The sequence below is a fragment of the Astyanax mexicanus genome, chromosome 4 (genome assembly GCF_023375975.1).
Source record: "Astyanax mexicanus isolate ESR-SI-001 chromosome 4, AstMex3_surface, whole genome shotgun sequence".
In the NCBI taxonomy this organism is placed as follows: Eukaryota; Metazoa; Chordata; class Actinopteri; order Characiformes; family Acestrorhamphidae; genus Astyanax; species Astyanax mexicanus.
Genome location: NC_064411.1, coordinates 49,999,116 through 50,012,964, shown reverse-complemented (window position 1 = coordinate 50,012,964; position 13,849 = coordinate 49,999,116). Strand labels below are relative to the sequence as shown.

General features: G+C 39.3%; 1 protein-coding gene across 1 annotated transcript in view; it reads left to right on the top strand.

Moving 5' to 3' along the window:
- Nucleotides 1–4,726: 4,726 nt before the first annotated feature.
- Nucleotides 4,727–13,849, top strand: part of LOC111194522 (polymeric immunoglobulin receptor-like) — a 51,208-nt gene continuing 42,085 nt past the window's right edge. The window contains exon 1 of the mRNA XM_049476616.1: nt 4,727–4,831. Coding sequence (XP_049332573.1) covers nt 4,771–4,831 — 61 coding nt within the window. The 5' untranslated portion in view covers nt 4,727–4,770. The remainder of the gene's footprint in view (nt 4,832–13,849) is intronic.

The window sequence follows — 13,849 nt, the reverse complement described above, 5'->3', positions numbered from 1 at the left end:
TTTTATGTTTCGGAAAAATGTAATGTTTTCACTTGGTTTAATATGCTGAAGCTAAAATAAAGCATTTGGTTTACAATTACCTTTAATTGTGTCATATTCACCCAGAAGACGTAAACAATAGTGTTTAATAGAAAAAGGGGCAATAGAGAGAGTAGTCGGGCAAAACAGGGTATATACCGAAAAACAGATGCATACAGAGATAAACATACCGTAACGGGGTACACAGTCCGGGGTGTAACACGAGCAGGGCAATATCAGAGAGAAGGCAAAAATCAAAGTCGTATAAACGGTCAAATAGTGGGAAAAACACAAATAGAGCGGAAAACAGGCATACCTGTCAAGTTTTAGATTTACAAATAAGGGATATTTTCCTCCGTCCGCTTAAAGCAGTCCCACCAGCCCAACGAAGGTTCAGTATCCCTTTTCTTTAAAAAATAAAATAAAATACATGTCTTTTTTGGCATAAATGTACTCTTTTATATGATTTTTTTTTTATTTAATACATTTTTAATTTAACAAAGGGTGCACAAATTCTGCAAAATGACTGTTGGTGACCTAAAAATAGTATCATGAGCTTTTACAAAAAGGACGTGGACTAGATATGTTCCATCAGTAAAAATTTGTCCTAAGGGGACTACACAATTAATATTTTTTAATTAATACTTCTTTCTTTTGATCACTCCACCCCTGATCAGTTCAGTTAATTTCAGTTAACCTCTCGACATTTCTAGTTAAGCTGAGTCACAAGCTGTAGTTTTTTTATTTTTAAAAGATTTAATCTGTGGGTTTTGATTCGGAGACGAGTATTTTTAACCAGCTATCAGAAAAATCTCATCACAGTTTCCATGATTAGCCTACCGTTACCTTTCTTTAAGAAAAATCTCCGTATATCCACCACCCTCTGCACAGCACCATCACCAGGCAGAGGAGCTCATTCAGCGGCAGACTGCTGTCCCAGTCCTGCTCCACAGACAGACTCCGAAAGTCTTTTGTTCCTCAGGCCATAAGACTGTTCAACTCCTCTCAGCACAGCAAACTGAAGACTCTGTGAACCTTTTTCATTCCGGCCACTCTGGCCACACCATGGACACACCCCCAGCTATGGACACACTCTCAGACTTGCTGATGCCTAGAACACTTTTTATAGTTCTACCATATTTGGCACTAGTAGTTCATTCACTAGTTAATTCATCTACTGTTTACGTATCTTTTGCACTGTTTACGTATCTTTTGCACTGCTTAATTTAATTTAAATTATTATATAACTGTGTATTTGCACTTTCTGTTTGGCTGAAATCAGTTATCCTCACATTATGCACATCAACTGGTGTTCACTGTCTATTGTGTTCAACTGCACTACCTCCATTCTCCATCTCCATTACACACACACACACGAAGACTGTACATTTACACTGTATATTCTATTTCTTATTTGATTGTATTTATATGTATCTTTATATTTTATATTTTATCTTTTTTAACTTTGTGTATTGTGTAACCTGCTGCTGGATGCCAAGAATTTCCCCCCGGGGATCAATAAAGTATCTATCTATCTATCTATCTATCTCTATCTATCCATCAGCTGCTCCGACTAGCCGCCTGAACTCACAGCGGGGGGCGGGGGGTCTTCCCCACACTGACCCTCCTTTGCGCTCCGCAAAACCAGCAAGCTCAAGCTGATTGGCTGTTTCTCCTGAAAGGCGGGACTTTCTCCTTGAACCGGCACCACGATTGGTTAAGAGACACAGTGCGGTCAGTGCCCTGTCTGCTCAATAATAAAGTTTTTAAAATTTTAATATAATACGGGAAATGTACGGGAAAATACTAACACGGGAGGAAGGCGGGAAAGTAGAGTAAAATACGGTAGTTTCCCGGCCAAAACGGGAGACTTGACAGGTATGAACAGGGCAGGCAAAAATCGAAGTCTGGGTACACGGAAAAAAGGTAATACACGGAGTAACAAAATAGAGATCAGAGAAGCGCGTTGTAAATCTGGACGAACTGAACAATACTCAGCGAGGAGTGAGAGTTCTGAGTGAGCTTAAGTAGCATGTAAAACAGGTGTCAGTAATTAGGGGAATCACTTCGTGGTAAAGTCACATGATCGCCAGAGTCTCTTTGTGGTGTGTTCTGGGTATTGTTGTCTTGTGGTGCAGAATCGCAGATAGAGCTGAGTGTGGGGGAAACACAGGCGCTGACAGCGCCAGGCGTGACAAATTGCATGGGACGGAAGTCTTTTTTAAGGAAATTTGCAGTTTTTGCAAAGTTTGCAAAAAATGCAGTTTTACATTATTTTCACTTAAAAGAAATGATTTTGTTCATTTCCATTTTTTAAAAATACCATCTGTTCCTCATTAAATGTGAAGAAATAGACAAAATGACTTTAAATTGTGCATGATATTAATGAATAAATGAGAAATTGTGCTACAATCTTTTGGAAGTTTATATTGTGCTAATTGTTTATACATTGTTTAAAAAAAAAAAAAAACAGCAAAATTAACCCAAGTGGGTTGGAGTTCAATTCTGTTGACTCACATTCACATACACCTGTAATCAAAACAGAAACATCAGGAGATGGTTAAATGTAACAGAAAACATTCAAAACCAAAACCATGTCTTAGCTGCTGAACACGGTCCAGTCACAATATTATTACTAACGCCTTGTCTCTATTTTTTTTGGGCCCTATCTTACACCCTGTGCAAGGTGCGTCACAATGCTCATTGCTATCTCACACCCCGCCAGCAGTCTATTTTAATTTCTATTAATCTTCGCTGATGGGCGCTGGGGTCTCAAATTAAGTGTGTTCAAGTAAAATGTCTGGCATATTGCTATCTTGGCAGCCGAAATAATCAGGTGTGCCGCTGGCTAATTAGAACCTAGACTGCAGTCAACAGTCAGATGTTTGTTGCTATCATGGCAACGCATATGCTAGAGTGAGTTTCATCTTTTTATTACTTATTGGGAAGGAGTTGAGGATGAGTTGGTGATTTGGGATAGAGTTGGTTAGTTGGGAATGAGGTGAGGAGTTGGGAATGAGTTGGGAAGTTTGGCATCAGCTGGGGAGTTGGGAATGAGGCAGGGAGTTGGGAAGGAGATGGTGAATTGCGGACGAGTTGGGAATGAGGCGGTGAATTGCAGAGGATTAGGGAAGGGGGGGTTAATTGCAGAGGAGTTGGGAATGAGGCGGGGAGTTGGGAATGAGGCGGGGAGTTGGGAAGTTGGGAAGGAGGTGGTGAATTGAGGACGAGTTGGGAATGAGGCGGGGAGTTGGGAAGGAAGTGGCGAATTGAGGACGAGTTGGGAATGAGGCGGGGAGTTGGGAATGAGGCGGGGAGTTGGGAAGTTGGGAAGGAGGTGGTGAATTGAGGACGAGTTGGGAATGAGGCGGGGAGTTGGGAATGAGGCGGGGAGTTGGGAAGTTGGGAAGGAGGTGGTGAATTGAGGACGAGTTGGGAATGAGGCGGGGAGTTGGGAAGGAGGTGGCAAATTGAGGACGAGTTGGGAATGAGGCGGGGAGTTGGGAAGTTGGGAAGGAGGTGGTGAATTGAGGACGAGTTGGGAATGAGGCAGGGAGTTGGGAATGAGGCGGGGAGTTGGGAAGTTGGGAAGGAGGTGGTGAATTGAGGACGAGTTGGGAATGAGGCGGGGAGTTGGGAAATAGGTAGTGAAATGAGGAGGAGTTGGGAATGAGGCGGGGAGTTGGGAAGTTGGAAAGGAGGTGGTGAATTGAGGACGAGTTGGGAATGAGATAAAGAAGTAATAGATAACTAATAAAGATAACGATATCTAAAATAGAGCATTTTGTTTACAATATTTAACCTCTGTTCTTGGTAATTACCTTTAATTGCAGGGAACTGAAGACTTCTTTTAAGGAAATTGTACAGCAGTTGTACATTGTTTAAATTTAAGAATAATAAATAATTTTCTTAGTTTCCACTTTTTCATCAATATATGTGAAGAAATGGCCAAAAGTTGTGCCTGAAATTTATGAATAAATAAACTCTTGTGCTACAATCTTTTGTAAGTATATATTGTGCTATTATTGTTTATACATTGTTTAACAAAGTTGTCAAAATTTATTCATGGTTGGTGGAGTCCCATTCTGTTGACTCACATTCACATACACCTGTAATCTAAACAGAAATATCAGGAGATGGTAAAATGTAACAGAAGAAGCATTCAAAACCAAAACCATGTCTTAGCTGCTGAACACAGTCCAGTCACAATATTATTACTAACGGCTTGTTTCTACTTTTAATGGGCCCTATCTTACACCCTGTGCAAGGTGCGTCACAATGCTCATTGCTATCTCACACCCTGCCAGCAGTCTATTTTAATTTCTATTAATCTTCGCTGATGGGTGCTGTGGTCTCAAATGAAGTGTGTTCAAGTAAATGTCTGGCATATTGCTATCTTGGCAGCAGAAAAAAAACAGGTGTGCCGCTGGCTAAATAAAACCTAGACAGCAGTCAACTGTGAGATGTTCATTGCTATCATGGCAACGCATGTGCTCCACCCAAAAGGCGTACACCCCACTTGTTACTCAATAAGCTTTATAATGGAGACATAGCAATAAAACATTTGTGCCAGTATGTATGAACACATGTCTGAAAATAATACACAAACAGGAAGCAGTAAAATTAGTATATGACTTAAGATAGTGAGAGATGGTTCAAATACAGGAAGAGCTAAACTGTGGATGACTTCACTCTTCACAGACTTCACAGAGACAGAAAGAGTTTTAGTGTTTGGAGACTCAGAACAGGATCATGCGCTTTTACTCTCTCATCAGTTCTTTAATTCTCTCTGTGTTTCTGCTCTTCATCTCAGGTAAGATCAATACTGCATCATTTATCTACACTCGAGGAGTCTTCCTCACACTCTGCATCATTTAAATAGACTCTTAATAACCCGCTTGCTAAAGATAGGAAACACATTTTTTTAAGTTTTGGACATGGGTGATTTACTATTAACAACAAAAGAGTTAAAATAGAAGGGAAACGTTTTTCCACATTTCCACATATCAATAGTGGCTCAATAACAGCTTTATAGCCGCATATCAATAACGGCTCTCTGATGCCCGCAAGTCAGATCAAATCTCACAGAATCTAGAATGCGCTCGCACACGACACAGACTTTTTTCCCCTATCACATGTGTGAAAGACAGGAAGAAAAGGGCTCATATATATATAAATATTGTGACAATCCAACCATTTAACCATTTAAAGGACCACTAAACCTCCTGATTTCAGCAGACTCCACCCCTGCCTCAGTTTTAAAAAATGCTAAAAAATGGGAGTGGTACTTTGGGAGGGGCATCGCAATAATGTTTGCAGTTAGGGTTGGCTGAGTGGGCTGGGCTGCTGTTTTTCACAGTAATGCGTTAGTTCAGAACAGGGGTGTCCAAACTTTTTTTGTTGGGGGCCAGAAGGAGAAATATATATGAAGTCACGGGCCACAGACTCTGTAATAAAACAAATAATGAAATATACCACTTTAAATAATACTTTTTCCTGATTATTTCATTTACACACCATTTTACTTGACTTACTATCTTTATCTTTGACAGTGTTGTGTAAACTAAGATTTTTCAAATTGATGTTTAATTTCATGATGTCTCGTAATATTAAACTCCTTAATTACGGCAACTTTTAGACTCTTTGGCCCGTTTTTCTGCGCTAGAAATGCGCACTCTCTCCGCTTTCAGACTCTTTGCCCTGTTTTTCTGCGCTAGAAATGCGCACCCTCACCGACTCTTTGGCCCGCTTCTGACATCTAGCGTTAACAGCGGGCCAACTTTCATTCTATTTCTAAAAATACGCTCCAAAAAAGGAAACGATCCGCAAATGGCCCGCGGGTCGTAGTTTGGACACCCCTGGTTTAGAATATGGGTAGTGATACAGTGTCCACTAGCACTTTTGCGGCTGAGAAGTAATTTGAAGTGGGAGATTTTTCTCCATCACCACCCCCATATATATATATAAAGGTAAAGGGCAAATATTAACAATGTAAGCTGTTTATATTGCTTGCAATTTAGGTGAAGTAAGCATGTTAAGCATTTTAATGTAAAATTGCTTACTTTTGCTGAATTAAATACAAGTAGCAAAGTAAACAAGTAACAACAATATGGACACCACACAAGGGTTAAATTAGATTATGCAATATATTTGGTAACTTACAGTAACAGGGTTGCGAGTAACAGGGTTGCAAATCTAGGCTAAGTTGTGGTTTACCCCAGGAACAGATTCTAAATGTAAAATTTAGCTATGTAAACAAGATCAAGGACAAACATGGTTATATAAGGATATAAAGTAAATTTTGACTCTACTCATTATTAGTCTTACAATATGAGTAACAGGGTTGCGTTCACTGAGTGACACACACAACTTGGACAAAAACACTTGAAAATTGTTGGAGCACTTACTCTTGGTCTTGCCATGTGGGCAGAAAATGTCCTTGTGATGTCACTTCCTTTGTGCCAGTAGACAAATATTTTTAACTCTTTCTCTGCCAGGTAAAATTCCTTATGGTAACAGGGTTGAGCGCATGTTGTGGGACACAACTTAATAGTATAAAAACTTTAACATGCAAAACAATGTAGACCAAAGAAGTTGTTTTCATAAGTAAAGGAGATGCATATCAAAATTATACAAGAGGAAGTCATTTATTTAGAGCTTATTTTAATTGTCAAATTTGCCAAAGGAGTTGGTCACCCAATGTGTGGAGAAAACGGCCATTTTTTTAGGTGGTTCAAAGGTATTCAGTCTTTTGAATAATATCTAAGGAGCTTATTTTACCACCATATTTTACAGTGTGTCTTATAACAAGTACATTTTTCACAAAAAATAGTCATTTAGATATTTTGGATATGTACATTTGAAATTTAAGTGGTGGGACAGGAAATGTACCAAAATCCTGGAATGTCCCATAAAAGCGTTTTTAAAGGTTAGGAAAGATTTTAAAATTGTAAGCATGTATGGTATGTTTTATTACTTCAAAGGAACACATTTCAACAATTAATGGTAAAATATGGATTAGGGTTTAGTGGCTCTTTAATAGAACACAGTGAGACACAAGAAGAAAAGTCGCAATTGTATTCAACAACAAATCTAAGAACATAATAATTTTGCATAAAAGTAGTGGGTTAACCATTCTTTAGGGGAATAAAATGCACTGCTGTCAGTAAGTTACAGTGTATGCTCTGTTGTCTCTGCAGGTGCTGAGAGCTTTAGGTGGGTTACTCTTCCACCAGGAAAAAATGTCATCATACCCTGTAAGTATAAGGATGCAAATATACAGCATAAGAAATACTGGTGTTATCATTCTGGAGGAGAATTCAACTACTGTAAGATTCAGGCGTACGCTAATAAAACAGCAGATAGAGTAACAGTGACTGATTACCCAGATCAAAATCTCTTTACTGTTACTATGAGAAATCTGAAGACTGAAGACTCTGGATCATACTGGTGTGCTGTGGAGATTCGTCAGAGAACTGATGTTACAGTGGAAGCTTTTCAGATCACAGTGACATCAGGTATTATTCATTTATAAACATCTCTCACTGAAACTGATCACGATATCCAGTTAAACTTCTTATATTGCTTTTTGTCATTTATTCAGACATTACTGCAATATTACATCTCCTTGTTTCCAGATCCTGTTGTGTCTGTGGTGGAGAGCAGTGTGGAGGGTCAGGAAGGGGGCGTGGTCAGGATCCAGTGTCTCTACAGTGCTGGATATCAGTCTGAACAGAAGCAGTGGTGCAGATCTAAAGACCAGTGGTGTTACAAAGTGGGGAGGACTGACACATCCGGGAATTCAGCAGTGCAGATCAGTGATGATAAGAAAAATAGCTCCTTCAGTGTGGAGATGAGTGGACTGAAGAAGAGTGATGCTGGCTGGTACGGGTGTAGAATTAAAGATCTACAGGCTTCTGTTTATCTCAGCATCAGTGATGCAGCTTCAGGTAGGATTGATTAACATTTGTTTGATTGAATTTATGGAATGTCATAAAAAGTAAAAATTGCACATTTAAATGTCATGTATTCATACTGTCCAGTTTGCATGTTATTAGAAAGTACACACATGTCCCTTTACAATGAAAGTCAATGTTATGCATTTTTTTTTACCTTAAAACTGCTTTAAATTGGTTCTAATATTGGTGTTACAGCTACAACTATGTCTACCACAACTATGAATCCTGCAACCATGACTCCTCATTGCTTCTCAGGTATGATCACGCCACAGTTCAATAATAATAAGAACTATTATAATAACCGTTTAATAATAATAATAAACAATTTTAACCAAAGAAATCTTCTGCAATACTTTTCTAAGACACTGACAGAAAAAAAAACATACTGTAGCACAGCAGGGTAGTATAGCACTGTAGTAAAAATATAGTAATTATGCTTGAGTCTAACCATAAAGTGCTGATGTGCAGTGTTGACTATGGCTAGCTTTTAGTCTAGCACAGATACGCACTTGTTTCTTCAAGCGTCTCATCCCAAATGGGAGTTTCCCCAAGTGGCCCATCTCAAAGGGGCACATCACCAAATGTCTCATTGCAAAGGGCAGCTTCCCCAAGTTGCATTTCCCATAGAGGCACTTATCAAAGGGGAGCTTTCTCAAGTGGCACCTTACTAGAGGGATGCTTCTTAGAGGGGCGCTTCCCTAAGTATCCCATCCCAAAGAGGGGCTTCCCCAAGTGGCGCTTCCCAGAGTAGCACTTACCAGAGGGGTGCTTCCCCATGTGGCACTTACCGTAACAGAGGGGTGCTTCCTCAAGAAGCACTTCATTAAGGGGCATTTACCAGAAGGTGCTTCACTGAGGGTTGCTTGCTATGATCACAAGGCCTTGTTACTTTTTTAGCTTCACAACATCCCTACTAGAAGTCAAATGCCACAAATATACTCATATACTGTCCTTAGGACACTCTACAAGCTTGCTTTTAGTGCTAACACTCAGAAAAGAAAATAATACATTTTATAGATTGAAACACAGTGACTGACAGTGTAACTGTCAGTCAATTATAGACAGTTAATCATACTATTATTTAAATTATACTGATTTTCCTTTCTGAAGTGTTTATTTCTCTATGGTTTAGTTTGCTCTACAGAAGTCACCAAGTATTCTGGCACTGAGAAACTCATGTAAGTTTAAAACCTTAAAATTCTTGTTGACCCCTACAGCTTTACATAACTCAAAATTCTGTGTAGTTGACCTCTACAGCTTTATATTCCAGAATTTCCCTCTGGGATCAATAAAGTATCTATCTATCTATTTGTAACTCAAAATACTGCGTTGTTGATCTCTACAGCTTTACATAACTCAAAATTCAGTGCTATTCATCTCTACAGCTTTACATAACTCAAAATTCAGTGCTATTCATCTCTACAGCTTTACATAACTCAAAATTCAGTGCTATTCATCTCTACAGCTTTACATAACTCAAAATTCTGTGTAGTTGATCTCTACAGCTTTACATAACTCAAAATACTGTGTAGTTGACCTCTACACCTTTACACAACTCAAAATTCTGTGTTATTCATCTCTACAGCTTTATCAGCTTTATTTAAGTATCTATCTATCTGTTTATAACTCAAAATTCGGTTGTTGATCCCTACAGCTTTATATATCTCCCAATTCTCCATTGTTGGTCTCTACTGCTTTACATAACACAAAATTCTGCTTAAAGTTTTATCTCTGGGATCAATAAAGTATCTACATATCTATTTATAACTCAAAATTCTGTGTTGTTGACCTCTACAACTTTACATAACTTAAAATTATGGTTTTGATCTCCACAGCTTTATGTATCTCAAACTGATGTGTTACTGATCTCTACAGCTTTACATAACTTTACATAGCATAATCCTTTACAGCCTTGTGAAACCTGTTGTTGACCACTACAGCTTTGGGTAACACAAAACTAAACACTAAAGTGACGGTGGAGACTTTTAATATTAATAATAAAATAAATATTAATATTATGGAACTTATTATGGAATCATGGTGTTTTGTGTGGTGTGCTATAGAATGTGTGATGGAAATATTGTGGAATTATTTTTACACTTAGACACAGAAGGTCATGCAGTATGTCATTCAGTGTTAGTCACATGATTTCCTGTTTGGCCTTCTTTTAAAATAGGAAAGTGCTTGTTTTAAATATGCAAATTTATGCACAGCAGTCAGCCTGAACTGGCTTCTGTAAACATTAAAAACACACTTTTCTGCCATATTAATAAGGGTAGCTTTATATACAGATTCTTTATATACATTGTGATTTTATTCCTGCTTTGTTTTATATTCCAGAGAGTCCTGCATCGCTCCAAATAATCCCACAGCAGGAAGCCCAGCAGCAGCTTCACTTTCAGTAGGATGGGTTTATTTTGTAGTGTCTGTTGCTGCAATTCTTTTGTACTAGTTTGTTTGCAGTCTTCAGTCTAAATCTAATTAGCCACAATGCTAACAGCAGGATTAAAGCTAAAATGCTTAAAAATAGCAGCCGTTCTTATCTGGGCTAAATCTATTTAGCCGCAATGCTAACAGCAGGAATAAAGCTACAAAGCTAAGTTACAGCAGTTGGCCTCAGCTGGCCTGGAGCAGTTTAGCTGCAATGCTAACAGCTAGGCAAGTCAGTTCACAAATCGGCCATTTTTGCAAAACAACCAGCATGTATGAGTATTAATGTGATGTGATTAGATTTGGTGGTTTTGTATATCTTGATACTGCTAGGATTAGTGTATCTTCAGCTGATATATCTTAAATGATAGTTTAAAAAAAGTATTACATTGTTATTATGTGATTGTTGTTGATATAAAGATATTTAAATACATTTGTTTGACTTTCAGTGAATTTCTTTACAAACTGCTGTGCAAAGAAAACAAATATGAACTATTTCATGAAATCAGAAATCCAGATGAGATGTGGGTGGATCTTTTTATTACTTATTGGGAAGGAGTTGAGGATGAGTTGGTGATTTGGGATAGAGTTGGTTAGTTGGGAATGAGGTGAGGAGTTGGGAATGAGTTGGGAAGTTTGGGATCAGCTGGGGAGTTGGGAATGAGGCGGGGAGTTGGGAAGGAGGTGGTGAATTGCAGAGGATTAGGGAAGGGGGGGTTAATTGCAGAGGAGTTGGGAATGAGGCGGGGAGATGGGAAGGAGGTGGCGATTTGCGGACAAGTTGGGAATGAGGCGGGGAGTTGGGAATGAGGCGGGGAGTTGGGAAGTTGGGAAAGAGGTGGTGAATTGAGGACGAGTTGGGAATGAGGCGGGGAGTTGGGAATGAGGCGGGGAGTTGGGAAGTTGGGAAGGAGGTGGTGAATTGAGGACGAGTTGGGAATGAGGCGGGGAGTTGGGAAGGAGATGGCGAATTGAGGACCAGTTGGGAATGAGGCGGGGAGTTGGGAATGAGGCGGGGAGTTGGGAAGTTGGGAAGGAGGTGGTGAATTGAGGACGAGTTGGGAATGAGACGGGGAGTTGGGAAGGAGGTGGTGAATTGAGGACGAGTTGGGAATGAGGCGGGGAGTTGGGAATGAGGCGGGGAGTTGGGAAGTTGGGAAGGAGGTGGTGAATTGAGGACGAGTTGGGAATGAGGCGGGGAGTTGGGAAGGAGGTAGCGAATTGAGGACGAGTTGGGAATGAGGCGGGGAGTTGGGAATGAGGCGGGGAGTTGGGAAGTTGGGAAGGAGGTGGTGAATTGAGGACGAGTTGGGAATGAGGCGGGAGTTGGGAATGAGGCGGGGAGTTGGGAAGTTGGGAAGGAGGCGGGAAGTTGGGAAGGAGGTGGTGAATTGAGGACGAGTTGGGAATGAGGCGGGGAGTTGGGAAGTTGGGAAGGAGGTGGTGAATTGAGGACGAGTTGGGAATGAGATAAAGAAGTAATAGATAACTAATAAAGATAACGATATCTAAAATAGAGCATTTTGTTTACAATATTTAACCTCTGTTCTTGGTAATTACCTTTAATTGCAGGGAACTGAAGACTTCTTTTAAGGAAATTGTACAGCAGTTGTACATTGTTTAAATTTAAGAATAATAAATAATTTTCTTAGTTTCCATTTTTTCATCAATATATGTGAAGAAATGGCCAAAAGTTGTGCCTGAAATTTATGAATAAATAAACTCTTGTGCTACAATCTTTTGTAAGTATATATTGTGCTATTATTGTTTATACATTGTTTTACAAAACTTGTCAAAATTTATTCATGGTTGGTGGAGTCCCATTCTGTAGACTCACATTCACATACACCTGTAATCTAAACAGAAATATCAGGAGATGGTAAAATGTAACAGAAGAAGCATTCAAAACCAAAACCATGTCTTAGCTGCTGAACACAGTCCAGTCACAATATTATTACTAACGGCTTGTTTCTACTTTTATTGGGCCCTTTTCTTACACCCTGTGCAAGGTGCGTCACAATGCTCATTGCTATCTCACACCCTGCCAGCAGTCTATTTTAATTTCTATTAATCTTCGCTGATGGGTGCTGTGGTCTCAAATGAAGTGTGCTCAAGTAAATGTCTGGCATATTGCTATCTTGGCAGCAGAAAAAATACAGGTGTGCCGCTGGCTAAATAAAACCTAGACAGCAGTCAACTGTGAGATGTTCATTGCTATCATGGCAACGCATGTGCTCCACCCAAAAGGCGTACACCCCACTTGTTACTCAATAAGCTTTATAATGGAGACAGCAATAAAACATTTGTGCCAGTATGTATGAACACATGTCTGAAAATAATACACAAACAGGAAGCAGTAAAATTAGTATATGACTTGAGATAGTGAGAGATGGTTCAAATACAGGAAGAGCTAAACTGTGGATGACTTCACTCTCCACAGACTTCACAGAGACAGAAAGAGTTTTAGTGTTTGGAGACTCAGAACAGGATCATGCGCTTTTACTCTCTCATCAGTTCTTTAATTCTCTCTGTCTTTCTGCTCTTCATCTCAGGTAAGATCAATACTGCATCATTTATCTACACTCGAGGAGTCTTCCTCACACTCTGCATCATTTAAATAGACTCTTAATAACCCGCTTCCTAAAGATAGGAAACACATTTTTTTACGTTTTGGACATGGGTGATTTACTATTAACAACAAAAGAGTTAAAATAGAAGGGAAACGTTTTTCCACATATCCACATATCAATAGTGGCTCAATAACAGCTTTATAGCCGCATATCAATAACGGCTCTCTGATGCCCGCAAGTCAGATCAAATCTCACACAATCTAGAATGCGCTCGCACACGACACAGACTTTTTTCCCCTATCACATGTGTGAAAGACAGGAAGAAAAGGGCTCATATATATATAAATATTGTGACAATCCAACCATTTAACCATTTAAAGGACCACTAAACCTCCTGATTTCAGCAGACTCCACCCCTGCCTCACTTTTAAAAAATGCTAAAAAATGGGAGTGGTACTTTGGGAGGGGCATCGCAATAATGTTTGCAGTTAGGGTTGGCTGAGTGGGCTGGGCTGCTGTTTTTCACAGTAATGCGTTAGTTCAGAACAGGGGTGTCCAAACTTTTTTTGTTGGGGGCCAGAAGGAGAAATATATTTGAAGTCACGGGCCACAGACTCTGTAATAAAACAAATAATGAAATATAGCAATTTAAATAATACCTTTTTCCTGATTATTTCATTTACACACCATTTTACTTGACTTACTATCTTTATCTTTGACAGTGTTGTGTAAACTAAGATTTTTCAAATTAATGTTTAATTTCATGATGTCTCGTAATATTAAACTCCTTAATTACGGCAACTTTTAGACTCTTTGGCCCGTTTTTCTGCGCTAGAAATGCGCACTCTCTCCGCTTTTAGACTCTTAGCCCTG